Here is a 19,900-nt window from a genome sequence, read left to right on the forward strand (position 1 = left end):
CGGCCCCGCAGGCCCCCGCCCGGCCGCCGACCTACCCGAGTGCGTCCGCAGGTGACCGGTGAGCGCGTCCCTCCGGCGGCAGGCATAGTTGCAGAGGTGGCACTTGAAGGGCTTCTCCCCGGAGTGCAGCTTGATGTGGCGCAGCAGGTTCCCTTTCTGGGTGAAGGAGGCCCCGCACTGATTGCACTGGAAGGGTCGCTCTCCTGGGCGAAGAGGGGAGGACGGTGAGTACAGAACGCAGAGCCCTGCGCGGGGACAGGGGACCGCGGCGGCGGCGACAAAGTTGCTTCCCACGAGGGGCTCGGTGACTTCCACCGGCTGCAGGTTTGATAGAACACGAGGCTTTCAGACGAAACCTGCCAGCTCCTTAACGCTTCGCTGGCTGGGTCAATTTGATCTGAAAATCTAATTTTTTTCCCCTAAATCAGAATGGCACATCACAATGCAAATTCAAACTCATTTAAATAAAGTGACTGCAACATTTTGTGATGAAGAGCCACTCTTCCTGATCAGCAGTTTTGGAATAAACCAATATCCAATTTTGCGTGTTGTGGCATTTGGTGGGGTTTTTAATGTGGCTTTTTTCAAAGGGTCTTTAAAATATGCCACTGAAGCAGCAAAATAAAAAGGAAACTCATTAAAAATGCATTTCAGGATCACAAGTTCATTTCAGCGTTACATTCTTATATTTAAATGAAAGGCACTTCATTATAACAGTTATAATAACTTCTTTTCATTTACATTTTCCCTGTATTTTCCCTTTCAATTTCTTCTCCATTACCTGTCTGTCCCTAAGCAGGCAAATCAAGAGAGAGACAGAGAAAGTGTAGGGTGAGAGAGGAGAGAGAGAGATGGAGAAAGATTGAATAAAACAAGAGTTAAGACGCAGTGAAGCCACGGTCCCACGTTGCACAGAAATGTCCCGAAGCCCCTGAGGCAGGGCACCGCAGAGTTGCCTTGAGGTTCTTGACTTTATCTTTTGGCAACACTTTTTAGCCTCTGATCTCTCACTTGTCTACATCCACAGAAGACAAGTGTCATTTCAGACACAGAGCTCAGAGACTGCATTTCTTGTTTTTGAGGAATTAATGCATCCCTGTGGTACATGGTACATGTACCATGTTGGCCTAGCAGGGCCTAGCAGAGCCTGGGACCTCTGTGTGTGGCAGGGTCTGGGCTTGTATTCTGGTTCTGATAAAGGGACACAGAGGTTCATGAACACAAATTGTTCAGTCATGTTGTCCTGCAGGGCAGTCACAGGTCTTAGAATCTGATGGCGTGAGCAGGTCGTTGAACCTTCACTTAGAGCAACACCATGCTTCTCACCTTTAGGCAAACAAAAACTCTTTGAAGAAACATGCTTTGCTTAAAGGAAGAAGAGCTCAGAATGACCAACACTGCCACTGTGAATAAACCATGAGTGTGAGCCCTACAGATAGCGTTTTCCCAGAAGTAAGGAACACGTTAAAATGCTTATTTAACCATTTTCACCATTAATAATGTGACTGTGGGAAGTGACAGCTTATTAAAAACAACCACAAGCATATTAGGAGCTATTGAAATCCATATTAGATTTTAGTTTGAGACTAGCTTGATACTTGGATTTCCTGTTATTTGTCAGTGTACTGCTATAAAAGTTACACAGATTAAAGAGCCTGCAACCATAGATCAGCTGGAAGGGCCCGGCCCTAAGCAGAATGTATCGAGCAGCGAGAAGGGGGTTCAGAGCAGCAGCCTGGACAGTGACAGCAGAAGCGAGTCACCAGCCAGCGCTGAAGGGAGAAGATGAAGCAGGTGGAACCCCGAGCCTGGAGGTGCTTCTGGCAGGAGGCTGAGTCACTTAGCTACTGTGACGCTTCTGGGCCTTCCTCACACAGCTTCACACATGTGTGTGCTTGACTCCAAGTGAACAAAAGAAAAAGAAAATCGAGGGACACTGTAGCGACGCAGACAGGGGACCTGGGAGCACACTGCTCTCTGTAGCTCTTGTGTAGACATGATGCCATCATGAAAATCCATGTTCCCAAAATGCGCATCACAAGGACAGCAGGACACTGCTGGGGATGCAGGTGGGTTTGTGGTGTGACCCAGAGCTGGGGACAGATGGACGCCGAGTGTCACCCCAAGGTCTGAGGTACAGGAGGGCAGCTTCAGGTAGATCTAGTGTCACTGGGCTGTCATCATCTGTTCCTGGACAGCAACATCTGTTTTCTGATTTAGGGGTTCTCCTCATGGGCCCTGCCATGCCTGACACCTGAATCCCTGTGGTGATGTGTGCTGGGGATCTCTTTGCTTGTCATCACCTTGAATCTGTAGCCATGCATGGCAGTCCTGAAGACAGTGCTCCTGGCGGGGATGCTGGGTGCTGCCCTAGGGCCGGCAGGGTATGCCGTGTGTCTCGCCTCTCCTGCGTGTCCTGACGCTGAGCTGGACCACGCTGCTGCAGCCCCAGATTTCCTTCCCTCTTGCTGGGATGAGGACGCTGCTGCCCCAGTTAGAACAGGTTTCATCTCAGTGGCTGTGCATCCTCCATTGCTTGGGCTGCAGTAAGAAGGCCCGAGCCTTTCCGAGCAGCATAACCAGGTACAAGAGCAAGTCCTTGCTGGACATCTACCTCGAGAGTTTGGGAGGCTGACATGATAGCAGGGACATGACAGTGACACCTTCTATCCTCGAGATGTGAGCAGAGCCCTCATAGCACCACCTGCTCTGCCCTTTTTTTTTTTTTTTTTTACTTAGAATGGTGCTTCTGTGTGTGTGCTCTGGTTTCCTCCTGCATTGCCTGCTCTGTCCTCGCCTTAGTCACTGGTGTAGGCACTGCCATCATGCCTGAGTCCCTAACAAAGCAAGTGGCCAACAGGAAGTGAAGCAAGCACCCAGGATGAACCGTTTAGCAGTGGTTTGTGTCTTGTCACCTCCAGAGAGATGGCCCTGAAGCCCCTAAAGGTCGTTGGGGAAGGGATGGGGATCCCTGCAGGCCTCTGACTGGGTGGTGTTTTTCTGAGGTAGAGTCCCAGCCAGCCCGTGGAGAGTCATGTGGACCTGGACTCGTGCTTGGCATGGTTGAAGTCTCGCCTGGCATGTGGGCCAATTAGAAATCCTGTTCCCCAGCTTCTCCCTAAACCCTGAATCCCCACCTGCTTTCAGCCTGGAGGGGAGCTACCCTCTGGACTTCTGGAAGTAGAGAAAACAGAAAGCCTCTTTGACATCAGCCAGTCAGATCCCAGGAACACCAGAAGCTGCCTAGTGCGGTAGCGTACACCTAGGGTAGCCAAAGTGGGCCCTTCTACCTCTACCTGTGAGCGTCGGTATTCACATGAGTGCAAATCCCAGGAGCCTTCTCTTGTGTCTGTACAGAAAGGGCTCAGTGGGAACTCTAAAGCTGGGGTGCACCCTCTTTCTAGAGGTTATTGGGTGATCTTGGGGTATTGGGGTGTGTGACACTTAGCTGCTGTTGGTGGGCAGAAGGGAGAATAGACAGCAGGTGCCACTCTGTGTGTCTGTGCTCGGCAGGTTTATTCACTAAAGGTAATTAATCTTTTTATCCAGGCAGCAGTCATTCTAACTTGGTAATTTAATATGCTGGGATTTGATTCACTTGTCAAATATTTATTTAAGAGAATGTTTATTGTCCAGTTGGGCTTTGCGTGAATTAGAAGAAGGGAATCCACTTGAGGTTGACTTCTCAGCAGGGAAGTGATTATTACCTCTGGTCCTAGAGCGCATGCTCACTGTCCCCAGGGGTGGCTTTTATGACCCTCAGGTTAGGGTCCATGCATTGGGAGGGACAGTAGTGTGCCTGTCACATGTTTTTCTTAGGGCTGGATACGACAGGTCTATTTCACTGAGTGATCTGAGGAGTAAGGTGCCCACTTAGAAAAGCAAAGTGGGCTTAATTTTAGGAGCTAAACTATTTCTTTTGTTTGAGTGCTGGGATTTAACCTAAGGCCTTCGCCCTGAGCTGTGTCTGCACCCTATTTATTTTTTTTTTATTTTCACACAGAGTCTTGCTAACTTGCTACCATGACCAGCTTAGAAGATAATGCTTTTATTGAAGAGGAATATCTATTGAAACTCAATATATTTATAGTTTTGTCCATAGATAACAAATAGGTTATGTTCCATAAAAACTGCTCTGGTTCATGTATAAGATTGCAATCTCAGAGACTCAGATTTTTTCTCCATGCAGCTTCTGGATTCCTGCATAGTTTTCTGTTACGGACATATTTAGCCTGCTCCATGTAGAACTCACAGCGGGCTGTGAGCTTCCTCGGTGTCCTGACTGCGGTGCGATGCCCGCTGGGATCCGGGTCACTTTCGTTTGTGCTCTGACTTTCCTCCTGGAAGCTACATGGCACACGCTCCTTCGTGCCAGCTGGAGTGGCGCAGGCTGTCTGGGTTTCACGTCCAGCTTTCTGTGACTGTGGGAGTTGGTGCACTCATCAAGATTGACCCACCTTTAGGGAGTCTCCCTAGAGAGAGAAAAGCAGCATTTCTGTTCAAGCCACGAAAGCCTCACACAGCGCAGAAGGGAGGGCGAGTGCCACTGCTCTTCAGCGTGTAAGCTTCTGGGGTTCCCTCGGTGGGGGAAGGGCAGTCTTGCTGAACACGTGGGTGACCGCTGTGCAGATGCTCATGGCAGCAGTCACACGGCGCAGGGCTACGCGGCTGGCAGGAGCTCGCGGGACTCAAGCTCGAGGACAGCTTGTGGGCCTGGGCGTAGCTCTGGGAAGCAGCCTTCCCGTCTTTCTTCATCTCTGGACACTGAACATCACAGTCTCTGCGACCCCCAAAGCCTCATGACAGGGCTCTGGCAGGTGCGGCGCTCTTCGTCGGCTGGAGGCGAGCAGCCCTCTGGCGGTGTGACCAGAGTCTTCGCTAAGGACGGATCGGACTTGTGCGCGACAGTTCGCTGCCTGTGCACTGCTTTGTAATGTTTCTACACGTCAAGCCCTGTTGCTCTGAATGCCCCCGTAGCACCTTGGTGGCACAGGTAGGCGGCAGCTTCAGGGTCTGCACGTCTTCTGTCACGCTTGGCTACGGGGGACGCGTGACAGGCGCGCCTTCGCGTGCCACAGACTGCTCTGGGCGTAGCGCTAGGCGGCTGGGAGGGAACGCGCGGACACTGTTACCGCTCCTTCTTATGGAGTCAGAGAAGCCCTTGCACAGGGCGCTTCCGTGTGGTTCCAGGGGAAGCCTGCGCTGCCCCAGTGTGCCTCGACTGGACCGTTGCAGGCGCTCAGTTTGAAGCCCCCCAGGAAGGGGCCGCGTGGTTGTGTGCTTGGCTCCTTCCGCACCCGCGGGACCGTCTCGGCCGCGAAAGGAGAACTAAGGCAGGCCTTACCCGTGTGGCTCCTCTTGTGGACCATGAGCACATTGGGCCCGATGCAGATAATGCCACAGACATCGCACTTGAGCTTCCCGTTAGGCAGCCGGATGCCGCCGAGTCCCGACAGAGCCGCGCCGCCTTGGTCCCTGTGAGAGCCATTCATTTTCTCTCCCGAGGCATCAAGCATTCGTAAATCCTCCGCACATTCTTCCCCATTCACTTCACAGCCACGCCCATTCTCTTCATCACTCTGAGTCTCTACTTTAACATTACTGGCTGAAAGACACAACACAGGAGGCCGCTCAGTGACATTGCAAACGAGGAGGGAAAACACAACACAGTAAAAGCAGCGAAAAGACCATGGCATGGAGCACGCTGACGGCGGGCGAGAGTCCTTAGCGGGACTTGGGCGAGGGTGGGCCAGTGTCTATGTCTCTGGCTGCAGGGCACGGGGACACCCCGGGGGCGGGGGGGGGGGGCACCGCAGCCCCCTCCAGAGCCATCTTCAGGAGCAGTGGCTGGAGCTGTGTGACCAAGCTGCTCCCCTTTCCTTTCAGGATAGCCCTTCAAGCAGGAGAAAGGCCCCAGTCTGTGGCGTGGTGGAGCCAGTGCAGGTCGCTCTTCTCCACCTGCACCCTGGCACTCAGGAGAGCGTCCACTCACACAGGCTGCAGCCCCAGCCATGTGAGCTCCTGAGCGAACCCCACGGGACTCTCCCGCTGCACGTGCGTGGACGTGCCGCTCTGGCCCAGCTCCGCAGCATGCTAAGGCATCTGGGGCCCAGCTCAGCAGCTCGCGCTGTGCTCAGAGCTCGGACCACACATCCCTTCAGGTTCTGAAAAGGCCTTTGTTTCTTTGGTCCTGCTGTTTCCTTTTCCGCTGATGGTAACACTGGCTGATCCCACTCCCTCTTTTGTTTCTCGCGCTTGCTAAGGTGCTTGCCAGGATTGTTTATGAACGTGCGTGAGATGGGCAAGAGTTTTTCAAAGAGAAAGATGTGCGTGGGGCGGCAGGCCGCTCAGGTTAATGAAGACGAGAGCCACCGTCGGCTTCGCCTCATTGTTTAAGTCACACGCAGGTAATTACCTCAGCCACACATTTGTCTTCTCAGAGAAAATGTGAGGGCTTCTTTGTGGTCTCAAGATGCTGACATGAGCCCAGCTGTGTGGGCTCTATAAGAGCCGCAGCCACGGTGAAAGCCCTCATTCTAAGCACTTTTCACAGAGTCCTGTGAGTAGGAGGGACATTTCACCCACTACACCAGTCACTGAGGTGGGTGACAACCCCGACTGGGCCTCCCCTAGATCTCACTGTGTAGTTCAGGCTCATCTTGGACTCACTGTAGCAATCCTCCTGCCTCAGCCTCCTGAGATCTGGGATTGTAGGTGTGTGCCAAGACTACATAATTTTTGATCCACAATTCTCAAAGTCTGGTCTGCAGAGGAGCAGCCTCAGCATCCCCTGAGAACAGGTCCCATGCAGATTTCTGGGCACCTCTGTGGCCCCATCCTTAGCCAGTGGGATAGGCCCAGCGCTTTGTGCTTTGGCAGGCCCATCTGCGCCCCCACCGACCTGCAGGTACACTCAAGACTGAAGACAGCTGTTCTGAATTACCTGCCCAGTCTGTCCCTGTCCTAATTTGTCTTACCCACAGAATTCCCCAGTTTGGAGGTCTAGAGACCAGGCCTTTGCCACAGTGCCCTCCTCTGCCATCTTAGCTCCAGTGTGCAGAAGCTCCAAGAGGTTCCCTCACCTGTCCCTGGGCATGGCTATTGTCACCCAGGGCATCTGTGAGGACTCAGGGTTGACAGATGACACGTCCATTTGGGGCGGGGCCATGGTGGGTGGGAGACGTCACCCTCGGAGTGGGCTCTGGCTCCCCAGGAAGGTTAGTGGTGCTCACTGCACCAGCACACAGCACTGCCGCTGAGCTCTCCGATGCCGGATCCTGCACAAGGGAAGTGCTGTCCATCCCATCTGAGCACTGAAGAAGCAGAGGTACAGAGAGGCTGAACACTCGCTATGGCTAGATAGCTAGGAAGTGTCAGGCGGAGGCGAACCAGGCCACCTGGCGCCAGTGCTGATGACCACGATGCTGTTATGCAGTAGGTGTCCCCACAAGCCTCGAGCACTCTGGGGAGGGCTCCAGGGGCTGATGGGATGATGGGTGTGAAACGCTGGTCTGCAGATTAGTCCACTGAGGCCCGTGTGGCTGATGGGCTGTGGGGAGGTGGAGCCTGGCTGGAGCGGGCTGGGGGCGGGGCCTGATCGGTCTCCTCTTCCTCCCTCCATCACGGTTTCCAGCTACCGTGCCACGGACTGTTCCTGCTCAGATGCCACCCTGCTCTGAGCCAGCCACCCATGGGCTGAGCCCTCACAAACAGTGCTAAAATAAACCTATCTTCCCTTAAATTGGGCATGTTGGGAATTTTGTCCTAGTGGTGAGAAGAGTAACTAAGATAAAAGCTGATATTTTCCACTAGCTTTTTGGAGAAAAATCTTACAGGGAATGGAAAGGATTGATCAGAACGGGGACACAGCCCCTATAGTAGACGCCAAGGTCTCAAGATCGACCTTGGTAGCTCAGAGCCTTGCATTTGAGTAGCTTCCTGAAAACACCTCCCAGCCTCCAGGGACAGACCGCCACATCATCCTGACGAGGCCAGTGAAGGAAGGGCACAGGCAGGCGGGGAGGCCAGACTGCCACTTGGCCCGCAGTAGGAAACCAAGCCCCATAAAACTAGGGCCTTCAGGAATGTCTGTGCACCCCGTTGAATGGAAGTGACTTCCCGCTTTGGTTGCAGTGGCTTTGCTGTGGTTGGATGAGTCTGCGTGGCAGGAGCTTAGTTGCTAGGAAGTATGGAGGTCTTAGAGGGGTGGGGCTGCTTGGGACGTCTTTGGGTCCCTGGAAGATGCTGTTGGAAGGGCAAGTGGTCCCTGTGAAACACTCCCTCAGTCTGCTGGTCCATGACAATAGAGAGCCCCTGCACACATGTGCCCCATCATGGCCACCTGGAGCTTTCCCTAGGGAAACATCAACAGGCCTGACCCCAGCACCACAAGCTCCATAAGCTTCAGTTCTTTATGACTCACCAACTCTCTAGATCTTACAGCAGTAAATAAGGGGAGAGTCAAACCTGCTGCAGAAATGCACCAAGCTGCAAAGATCTGTGTTCTCCCCAACCTAGGAGTGACTTGTGGCTTTTGAGAGAGACTGGGCTATTCTGGTGCATGGTTGAGTGACTAGAGTGGACGCTCTTCTACCTGAGGGCTGAGAGGCAGGACAAAGCTGGGGGTATGGCCGAGCTAGGCAGGCTGCCTGGATCATCCATACTCTGAGAAGGAGCGAGCTGGACATGGCTGCCTGGCCGTCCTGAGGATGTGCGTGTATGCGTGGGACAGCCTTATCTCTTCTGTGAGATGAGGGGACAGTGATCTTGGGATGTCTGTGGCACGAGTCCCTCCTGATTGTGCGGCTCTTCCTGGAGAGGAGGTGGGCCTCGGGGAGTGGGCGGCATCTGGCTCTGGCCACAGAGAGAAGTTCCACCACCACACAGACCTTGCATAAGGGGGAAGGCGTCACGTCAGGAAGGAGGCGACGTGTGGGGAAGGTGTGCAGTGGGGTTGCTGTCAGCACCACTGGTGTACTCATGCCATGGGACGTGGGCTTGGCCACTAACTTGACCAAGGTGACTGAAGCCGGGACTTTGTTACTATCCTATATGATGGGCTGCTGAGAATGGCGAGAAGTCAGAGAAAACATGGACAGCCAGACAGGATGTGGTGTAGACAAGCCCACAGGGACAGGTAGAAGAAGTGTATGTCTAAGAGGTTGTATTTGACTCAGCTGCACTTCTCCTAGGCATTTTCCCAAAAGAGTTAACAGCATCCTGCAGCGATCCACGCATGCCCACTTTGTACTGCCGCCATTCACAGCAGCTGGACCTCAGAGCCACCTAGATGCCCATCAGCAGAGGAGCGAGGGAGGAAGGGAGCTGTGTGCACGTGGTGAGCACTGCTCTGCCAGCAGGAAGGGTGTATGGGAGTCGTCTGCAGGAGGGTGGATAACATTTGAGGCCATCAGCGAACTACGCGAGCCACGAGCTGGAGTCGTGTGGTTCTAATAGGAGGGACCCAAAACATGAAGAGCAAAATAAGAGGCAAAGGGGGGGGGAACCCTGTAGAAGGTGGACGTGGAGATATAAGAAAAGGGCAGGGAGAAATGGGGAGCAGATGTGACCGAGATGTGGCCTGTGTGTCAGTACTCCGCCATGGGGTGTGTGTGGGTGGGAGGAGTCCCTGCGCAGGTCTGTAGGGGAGCAGCAGGAGTCTACACCAGGTTGAGGTAAATTCTGAGGAAGAAAGTGAAGGATGCTGGGTTCTGAGTTTCTAGGAGAAAAAGGACACAGTGTCCGTAGGTGGCTGTGCCCAAGGGGAAGCAACTGTGAGACACAAAGACATGGCAGAAGGCTCTGCATCCGTAGGAGCCATGTGTGCTTCTGCATGGGCTTCCAGGCCAGCTACAGAGGGAGAAGAGCTGGACACTTGCTAGCATGACAGGGACAAGTTGTGGGCCATGCTGTGACCTGCAAGGTCCATGGCGTCTAAGAGGGAGCGGGTGGTGAGAAGCAGGCAGCAGCAGTGGTGCTGTCGGCAGGGGTCACCAGCCTCAGCAGCTTGGGCTTCCCCTGAGCAGGGGATGAAGGTCCTCCTACCATGGGGGACAGAGGGGGCTGGTGCCGGCTATGGAGATGACAGAGATTTCTGTGTGCCCGAGGGTGCCTATCAAAGCGGTGTCTACTCCACCTAGAAGTGCTTAGTGGTGAAGTCGCAGGCACTTTCTTGACTACGGGGAAGAGACTTATAAATATTTTCTAACCCTTCCTACCTGATCACTTAGAGCACCAAGGAGCAGAAGCAGCCGCTGAACTGCCCTGATGAATGCAGAAGTGAGCAGGGACCCACGGGTGCACTCCCCTCCTGGCTGGGCTCCAGCTTCCACCACGCTCTCCCACTGACTGCGAGAGAATGGGCAGGGGCCCAGTCTTGTTATTCAGCCCCACAGTTTATACTGAGGTAGATGTTTTTAAGGCCCTGATCAAAATATGTTCCTTCTCAGGTGCTATTTAAAATGTGGAGCAATTGCAATCTTTCTGTCATGTATGTTAGATGCTTCTATGGGATCAGCAGCCCAAGAGCGTAGTTAGAGACCCCCACCTGCAAGAGGGCATGCCTGCAGCATTCAGACAAGTTCAGAATGGCGAATCGGGAGAGTCCGAGGACTCTGAGGCCAGCTGGAGCCAGGAGGCTTGCGCTGGCTGCCAGGCGTCCTCCGCACTTGTGAATAATTGAACGTGTCTAATGCACAGGTATAATGCGCACTGGCAGGTGCCACTTCCGCGTGGCTTATGCTTCCTCTCCATGTCCTTCTTAGAATCTGGCTTCGCACTTGCTGGAAAAGCAGCTTTTGGTACCCAGGTCACATTCTGAAATTGGCAATATGAATTTGGGCCATGTAAGCTTAAAATGTTCACTGTCTATCTATCTATCTATCTATCTATCTATCTATCTATCTATCTATCTCCTCCCAAGAGCTGGGATTACAGGCATGCGCCACCACGCCCAGTCACAGTTGCTGTCTCAGGGAGCCCCGGGGGCACAGCCAGTAAGACAGGCCCAGGGACTGAACCCCTGGCCCTCGCACCTGCTTGCAGGTGCTTCAATCCACTGAGCTATTTGGCTGGCCCTTCAACGTTTTAAATAAAAAATGGGAGACAGGAATACCCTACAAACAACACCAATGAGTACTAAGTAAAACCAAGTGGAATACAATTTTTAAGATACATCTTGAAATTTACTGCGGTAATTCAGTGAAAAATTGAGATGAATATATATATATATATATGTGTGTGTGTGTATATATATATATGTATTGCTTCAAAAGATTTATGAAATGTTTAAGCATTTTAAAGGTCAATAGAACTATTTATTATAACTTAATATATTTAAAGGGTAGAGTTTCTAGTCTGTCAAGATGCATTATTACAAATATTCTTCTGATCTTTTTGGCCTTTAAATGAAGTAAGTCAAAGAGTGAGGAGGCCAGCTAAAGATAGCCAAGAAGACAAGTCTGTATAAAAGGATAAGTTGTAATGATACTTTTATTTAGGTATCTGAGGACACAAATCAGAATAAAGATGGTAGAGGAGGTTATAGAGGTTAAATTAATTTCAAGAAAAGAGGGTATCCAGGACCCTGAAGGACATTTCTCATCATGACCACCAGGGGGCAATGTTGGCCCAGGACAGCTTGGTTGCTGTTGGGTGTGGATGTCAAGATCAACTGCCCAGTGGGATAGTATAATTTGAGAATACTGGGGGAGAAGGGGAGAGAGATACCGTATGAGCACATGTGTATAAATATATAGACAAAAAGTATATTGAAGTATAAATCATGTCTCACCTAAAAGCTCTCAGTATTATCTATCTTCTGTGCAATGAATTTTACATCTGGTTTCCACTAAAAGATTTACATAGACAGCATAGTACAATATGGTTGGCCTACACCTTCCTTGGATTTAATGAAAATGTGTCCTTAAATGTACTGTCTTGCTCTTTAAAGTACCTGACTTTTTATTTTATTTATTTTTTATTGAGGATTGAACTCATGACCTTGCACTTGCCAGGCAGGTGCTTATGCTGCTGAGCTATTTCCCTGGTCCAAAAGTACCTGGCTTTTGACAAGGTGATTGCTCACCTCCAAATGAATGGTTCCTGTGTCCTAGCACCTGTTTTATATGCTTACTTATGCACACAATTTTATATACACAAACATGCATATGTGCACATGTACATTCATCGTAGAGACAGATATCAAGCTGTTGCTTTGAAGTTGAATCAAAGGTGTATTAGTGAGAGATATTAATAGAAAAATTTCCCTAAGCTTTCATATCCTAGAAAAGTAGTCTAGATTATGGATAGAAGTATACTTAGATCCTGGTAAATCATTTAGACACCGAATACTTCTTCTGATACCGAGGCAGTCAGAAACGGGTCTTCATCTGTTCCTGACACCTCTGCACCTGAGCCCACATTTCTGTCACCGTGTCTCTTAGGAAGTCCGGCTGGGGTGTCATGCTGTTTTACAGCACTAGCCTAGCACGTGTGAGCGCCTGGGAGTGGTTCCCAGCACCATGCAATAAGCCTCCCAAACTGAAATTAACATGCATACAGGTGGAAGAGTGCGGGCGGCACCGTGGCCCCTCCTCGCCTCCTGTGCTTCTGGTGCAGTGCCGCAACAGCCACGCTTTCTGCCGCCAGCGAAAGGACCTAACAGGTTTTGAAGATAAGTTTTGCAGTTCCGTCTTTTCTGGCAGTGCTTTATAATGTTAGAGATTTTACTAATTCAAGCTCTAAAACTGAGACACTTAATACTTAGTTCTCTGTCTACTTTTAAAAAGAGAATTCTCAGATCTTTGAAATACTCCTTTAAGAGCGTTGCCTAAATCTGTGTATATATCTGTCTGTCTGTCTATCCATCTATCTATCTGTATATGCAAAATAGCATAGATATAAAGCTATTTTCTCTTAGTTCCATGAGAAGAAAGATTTGTACTAATAGCGTTTGGACAGGATATCATGTCTGCATCTTGTACTATGAATAACTACTATGAAGACAACAATATGCAATGTATTAATTATTGTAACTGTCCTACTAACCTGTTTTGAAACTGTCTCATTGCTATTTGTTTCTCAATAAAATTAACATAAAAAAATTTCAGTACCTAGAAAAGCAAAAATGCAATGAACAGCTGTGGTTTAGCAGCTCCAACCAGTCAAGGTCCCTAAGCTCCTCTGCCCTCTGCAGGCGTGGCCTGGTCACAGGTGAGGGCCCAGCCAAGAAAGCGCTGCCGGCCACTGCTGATGGGAACCCTGCATGCCAGGTGTGTCTTCAGTCCTGAGATCAGCACTCCGAGCAGGAAGCTGTGTTTCTCTTGGCCCACAGAATTGTAAAACTTATCTTCAAAGCCCATTGGATTCTTTCACAGGTGGCAGAAAGCGTGGCTGTTGTGTCACCGCACCGGGAGCACAGGAGATGAGCCACGGTGCTGCCCACACCCTCTGCCCCACCTGCCTGTGTGACCCTGTGGCCCCGGCGTGCGCAGCACCCAGCCCCCACATCTCGCTTCTGCACTGGGGGTCTCTGTGCTTCATGAACAGAACGGCCGCCCCGGGTCTCTTTTTCCCCAAATGAGAGCATGCGGTCACAATGCGCACATGATGGAATGGAGAACGGAGGAAGGCGCTTCTGCTGTCCAGAAGCAAGGCATATACTTACGGGAGAAAGCTTTGGGAATTAGTGCATGAAAGTCCCTAAAGCCAGCAGCCCCAAATGCAACTGCAATAAAGAAGGCAAAAAAGAAAACTAGGTTGTAATACCATTAAAGACAAAGTGAGACCTTAAAGACAGCATCATATTAAGAAAACATATTATTGCTCAGAACCACTGGTTCACTGCGCATCTGCTGCTTGGCCTGCAGGTGGGCCACAGAACAGTTATCACTGTGGACAGGGCTACAACCCACGAGAGCGTGGACCCGCGCTGCTGGCGGGGTGGTTATGGCCACATGCTGCCGGTTGCTGCATCTTGGAGGCAGTGTCTCCAAGTGTCGCAGAGCCAGAAGAATGCTTCCAGTGTGCCAGCCCAAGACCTCAGTCTGGTCAGAGTGTCTCAGGAGAGGGCACGGACCTGCAGGAATGGTGTGTCACGGGTGGCTTGCTTCACATTTTCTTTGTGGACAGCGCATTCATAGAGAGCTTTAACAAGTTTTTCTGGAAACTTCCAAACACATCGGGTCCGGAAACACTGTTGTTTCCTCCCCCACCCCCGCCCAAATGGCTCCCAGAGTCTGAACATTCCTTGGCAGCTGCCTGCTCAGCTTTGCCACCGTCCCAAGCACTCTGGTGCTCCACAGGCAGAGCCACCCCACACAGATGTGCGCTGGAGTCACATCTTGTGACAGCCATGTGCGCAGCAGCTGCCACATTAAACGCCCTGGATGGACAACCTAATTTTCAGAGAAGATTCTGAAGTGATAAAATACGTGTTTATCAGACTTTGCTAAAACAAGTGTCCTCCAAACTTCTCTGGCTCAGCTCATCTCGTTCCCCCCAAAAACAAATCCTGGGGCAGTGGGCAAATGCGGTTGAGAAGTACCTGCTTTTCAGTTTCTTGGAGTTACTGGCTCAGTTACCTCCTAACGCCCCCATACGGTTCATCGATTGCTTCTCCTGCTGACCCTAATCTCGTGGACACCAGAGCCACGCACTGCCACGCACAGCTGGAATTGCTGTGCCCAGAGACAGATGCGCGTCGCAGCCCCAGAGCAGCTGGCCGCGCAGTGCCCGCCGTGCAGCCTCTGCGCCCTGGCCACCTTCACTGAGCACTAAGCTGGTGTGAAAACTCCTGCTCCAGTCGCTCTGCATCACAGGGCGCCTAGTGTCTGCGACCTGGGAGAAGAGGCCCAAGTGAGTACTAAGGCCTTGGTAAGATGAGGCATTGTGGGAGGCGAGCAGCAGAAAGCACTGGCTCAGTGACAGCTAGGCGAGGCGAGGGGTGAAGTGGGCTGAGAGCCGCCTTCCTCACTCGCCCGTCCAGCTCAGCAGCACAGCTCCGTGCCCGCCATGTGCACACACGGGGACAGAACAGCCGGCGAGCTTACGGGCGCACCAGCGAGTGAGGGAATGAGCAGAGGAGAAGAGCACGCAGCGTGCCTCACCATTGGATGACGACGACATGGAAGAAAACGTAGGCTCGTCCTGTGACCCAAGTGCAAGCCCACAGATACCGGAGTTGCCAGAACACTTTGCACGGCGCACACTAGCATCTGAAGTGAAGAACACGGTAGTGCATTGCTGCACGTTAACTGCTGATCGCGGGACAAGAGGCCCAGTTCTTTGCACAGTGCCATTCACGTTAGTCCAAAGCATTTGGCTCTCCACAAGCAAAAGACTTGCAGAATACAGAAGAAAGTTCTCAAGTCACTTTTCTGTGCAGCGCGAACAACTCTAGTTCCTGCAGCGCCCACACCACAGGACCTCTGAGCTCAGGAACAGAAGGGTGAGCAGCACTCTTCTACTGAGAAACAGAGCTGCTGAGACGGCCCTCGTGGGAATAGCGCCAGTGCAGGAGTGCGCAAAGCGCTAGCCTCAGACACGGAACCTTAGCGCTGGCCTGGGGCACCGGCACTGCCCTGGCTGGCTCCAGAGAAGCTCAGCCTGGCCCAGGTGGCCATTCTGGGGTGGGCTTTGTGTAAGGCTGCCTGTGCGGGTGGGTGGTCTCCCTGCAGCCATGCTCACTTACCCAGGCATGCACATGCACGTGCTCACACACGCCATCTGGCTGGACACGTGCTTATTTCTTAGCTAAGCCTCTGCCGTAGTGTGAGCGCATCCTCCATCCAGAGCCCTGTCTGAGTCCTGGACAAAGATGTCCTTGGAATCTCCCTGCCTGGTCCTGCTCCTGTCTCCCAGCCCCAGAAGAGACCCGGTGACGCCTGCCATACCGCCTGCTCTAGCACGTCACCATAGACTGAGGCGACCCAGCCCTGCTGTGTCCCTCGCAGCCTCTGCAGCATCCGTTGTGGCCCCTGCAGCACCACGCTCAGCTGGATGCAGTATGGTCCTCAGCCTCCCCTGGACCCACCCTGCACTCCTGCGTGATGCCCAGGAAGGATGGCGTGCTACAGGCTGCTTTCAGATGATAGAAGGAAAAGTGAACGTTTTCAGAAAGCCACTGCTCCTGGATGTCCAGGTGAGGGGTGCCTGTCAAGTTACAAGGGCAAGAGGCAGCCAGGCAGAGGACGGCGTTGGCGTGGGAGTGCTTGCCTATGAGGGCTGAAGGCCCACTACCCAGCCCGGCCTCCCCACTGCCGCTGCGGGGCTGCTTGGAGACTCAGGGTGGGTTACCCAGACAACGGTGCCCATGCGCTGCTCAGGAGCAAGACAGACAGAAGGAACCTTATCTACCAGCCCATAAAGACTCCAGGGCCTGCAGCATCAGCTCCGCCCAGCTAGCCTTTGCCAAGTGCAGGGCGTGGGCCCTGCAGTGGAGGCGGCCAGGACCTCGGGAAGTACCAGTGCTTCTTCCCTGCTGCGGCCAGGCCTGTCCTGGGCTCCCCGCTCCTCACCTCTGCAGGCTGTGCCGTGCCCTGGGTGGCACTCAGAGCAGCAAGAGGCCACTCCCGGCTTCACTTGCATTTTGGTGACGTGGTACAGTGAGCTCCTCAGGCCGGACACGCTGCAGCCAAAGGACAGGGGAGGCCCACTTCTGGCGTGTGCAAGGCCCTAGGTTCCATCCCCAGCACACATGCATGCATGCATGCACACACACACACACACACGTGTGTGCACACAGTCACACAGCTCCTGTTAATAAACCTGTGGCTTAGGCAGGGAGAAATGGGCAAAGACTTCCACAGAATAACAGTGGAGAGAAAGCAGCCCCAAGGACAGTGGCTCTTGGTTCGAGATGAGCCCAGTCACCCGAGTGCGACCGCAAGCTTCCTGGCCCTCAGGTCCAGCCGCCAAGCTCAGGAGGGCACATTCACCAGGCGGGCAGCACGCTCCAGGGAGCCTCTGGACAGCGTGCTGTCCTGCTTCTTGTTTCTTCAGAAAACAGAAAGAGTATATGCTAGTTCTGATGATGTCCGGGATACAGAGGTGCCTCCGTGATGTTTCTAAGTTCTGTAATTTAGGGGGCGGATGAGAACTTGAGAAGAGTGAACAGCAACAGTTACCAGGAGAGAAGCCGGGTGTGCTGGTACGGGACTATAGCCTCAGCCTCATCTGGGAGGCTGAGGCAGGAGGACCACAGATTCCAGCCCAGCCTGGGCAGCTTGGCGACTTAATGAGACCCTGTCCCCAACTTTAAAGTAGCAAGAGGTAGAGACAGAGCTCCGCACAGAGGCCCTGGGCTCAAGAGAGCCACACAGAACAGACCAGCAAGAGAACTTAGTGCAAAAAAAAGACACTCTACCAACCAATATCAGTAAGGCAACAAAAGCCGAGGGACGATGATGAGGACAGGCTCTGTCACATGCCGAGGGGCCACAGTGTCACATGCAGGTGTCTGGTGTGGCTCTCCCAGGGGTAACAGGTTGTGCCTGGCTGCCAGCCTCAAAGCTGAAAATGGAAGCGCCCACAGTAGCTTCACCCCAGCTGCCTCCGTGAGAGGGGCATCGCGCTTGTGCCACCAACTCGCCAGTGAGGGGTGAGGTGACAGGAGCAGCCTGCACCGTGGAGTACTACCTAGCCATGAAGAAGGGCCCACACAGTCACTTGTAGGAGCACGGAAGGACCTGAGGACATAATGCTAACTGAAAAGGGAGATACGGAGGGGCAAGTGTTACATGGTTTTTCTTACCTGAGAATCCAAATTATAAGTAACTGAAAGGAGAAAGTAAAGTTTGGCTGTCCTGAAATGGGTGCCTTGCCGTGCAGGAAGGGGTCTAGAGATGCGCAGGAGGGCAAGAAGTAACAGCGCTGAGACCCAGTGTGGGTGCGCAGCAGCTCCCCGCAGGGAGCGTGAGCGCCGTGTGCAGTACGTACACAGTAACAAGAAGGGAGGAAGACACTGAGTCCACAAACGATCTAACGCAGAAGCGGAGATCCGCGTCACTCCTGTCGGCACGTGGAGACGAGGCGAGAAGGCCTGTGCAGGCCCCTTCTGTCCGGGTTCCTGGCCCCCCACACAGGCCTCAGCTCCTCTGCTCTGCACGCGGCCACACCCATGGCCATTCCCTCCAGTCCCCAGCCAGACCTGGGTCAGCCCCAAAGATTCCAGAGGCCCAGGAGCTGCCTCAGGGAGGCCTGAGATAACGTAATCTCCCCTGGGACATGCAGAGGGTGGGACCCGACGAGGCCTTGTCCGAATTCCCAGCTCAGGGTGACGCAGCACCGCAGGAGGCAGGTGGGAGCTCCCAGCCCTTGGACCCATGGCCACAGCCTGCCTTCAGGAAGGGGAGCCCGTGTGCTCACCAGGCTGAGTGATCTGGGATGTCGGCAGCCCCTGCAGCAGGGCCACGGGAGGTGGCGGTGCAGCCTAGTCCCTGCTGTGGCCACCCCTGCAGTGCCTGCTCCTCAGCCACCTGCTCAGGCCACGTCCTGGGCCACAGAGCAGGAGAGCGCACAGGCCCCTGGGAGTGCCTGCTCTGGGCCGCGTTCCCGGGGGAAGCCAGCCCTGGATGGCGTGGGGCTGGAGCTGGGGCCGGGGGCGGTGGTGGGCGCGCCTGGCCAGGGCAGCAGCTCTGCCGAGGTTCTGTCCCTCTTGCATCTCCCGGAAGAGTCTTCCGGGTCATGTTTTCCTTAGCAGGCAGCAGCTGCTGCTTAGGATTGCAGGGTTTCAGAAAGTCCTGTCCTTCCCAGCAGGAGTGTTTCAACGAAAGAGGCAGTTCCTCCCTTTCTTTTCTTCTCTCTCGTTTTCTGACTCAGCAGCATTTGGTTGGGAACTTTCTGGAAAGGGACCACCTAAGTCATGCCTGCTGCCCAGCTGGGTATCTGGGAGCCTGAGCAGAGGGCAGCGAAGTCCGCAGGAGCTTCCAGCCATGAGTGCTGCTCCCACAGGGCCACCTTTGTCACACTTGAGGGGGCCATTCCTCAGTGGGAGGAAAGAGACTGGGGAGTCCCCAGGTGGCACCCAGAGCAGCCCAGGGGCCAGAGGAGCATGTGGGCAGGCCCCTGTCCCTGAGACAAGGTGTGGTCTTGGGTCAGAGGTGTCCCAGAAGGGTAACATTTGAAATGTGAGGCATGAAGAGAAGTTCCTCCAGCAGGGAGGAGCCATGGATGTGGGATGGCGTGGCCAGACCTTAGGGGCGCGGGGGTCCTGGGTGGAGAGGGCACCGGCCACACTTCCAATGGCAGAGAGGAAGTGGGGCACCAGGGGCTCTGCACACAGCAGGACTGAGGCGGGGCCCAGCCCACCTGCCACAGGCAGCATGGGTTGTCCACGGGGTCACAGTGAGCGAGGAGCAGTGGCCACAGGGCACGGCCAGCGCCTTCCAGCCCACTTCTGCATTGTCCCTGTCCCTCCCACTCCCGCCTCATCCAAACACAGCATCCCGGGGCTGAGAGGCAGGGCCACCAGAGATTGTGACACTGCTCCTGTGTCATAGTGTAACTGGGTTTCCACATCCTCCAGGCTGTATTGTAAGAGCCTGAGAAGAGGAAGCAGGCAAATAGTGAAATATAGGAATGTAGGGAAAGAGGAAGCCGCCCAGGGTGGCCCAACCGACAGCGCCAGCAGAGAGTGATGGAGAAGTGGCCGAGAGGGAAGTGCAGCCGCGGGAATGGCGCACCACTGTGGGGGCTGGCGGGCATGCGTGTACACAGGGACACAGGACAAAGGGACACGGGACACACTGGACACAAGACATGGAGATACATGGACCCAGACACGGGACACAGGGACACAGGACACAGGGACACAGGACACAGGGACACACCGGACACAAGACATGGAGATACGTGGACACAGACACAGGACATGGGGACACAGGACACAGGGACACACCGG

General features: G+C 53.4%; 1 protein-coding gene across 8 annotated transcripts in view; it reads right to left on the reverse strand.

Moving 5' to 3' along the window:
* Ikzf1 (IKAROS family zinc finger 1) overlaps nucleotides 1–19,900 on the reverse strand; it is an 86,100-nt gene that overhangs the window by 18,904 nt on the left and 47,296 nt on the right. For 3 of the 8 annotated variants that reach the window (XM_023714524.1, XM_023714523.1, XM_023714522.1), the window contains exons 4-6: nucleotides 13,667–13,726; nucleotides 5,345–5,605; nucleotides 36–203 (exon numbers count right to left, since the gene is read on the reverse strand). In XM_023714524.1, the coding sequence (XP_023570292.1) occupies nucleotides 36–203; nucleotides 5,345–5,605; nucleotides 13,667–13,726 (489 nt within the window). Of the gene's footprint in view, nucleotides 1–35; nucleotides 204–5,344; nucleotides 5,606–13,666; nucleotides 13,727–17,752; nucleotides 17,823–19,900 lie in introns of those variants that run through there. The other 5 variants (XM_012514587.2, XM_004630333.2, XM_004630338.2 and 2 more) reach the window with 3 other exon arrangements.

Source organism: Octodon degus, unplaced genomic scaffold (genome assembly GCF_000260255.1).
Source record: "Octodon degus isolate 3935 unplaced genomic scaffold, OctDeg1.0 scaffold00035, whole genome shotgun sequence".
NCBI classification, from domain to species: Eukaryota; Metazoa; Chordata; class Mammalia; order Rodentia; family Octodontidae; genus Octodon; species Octodon degus.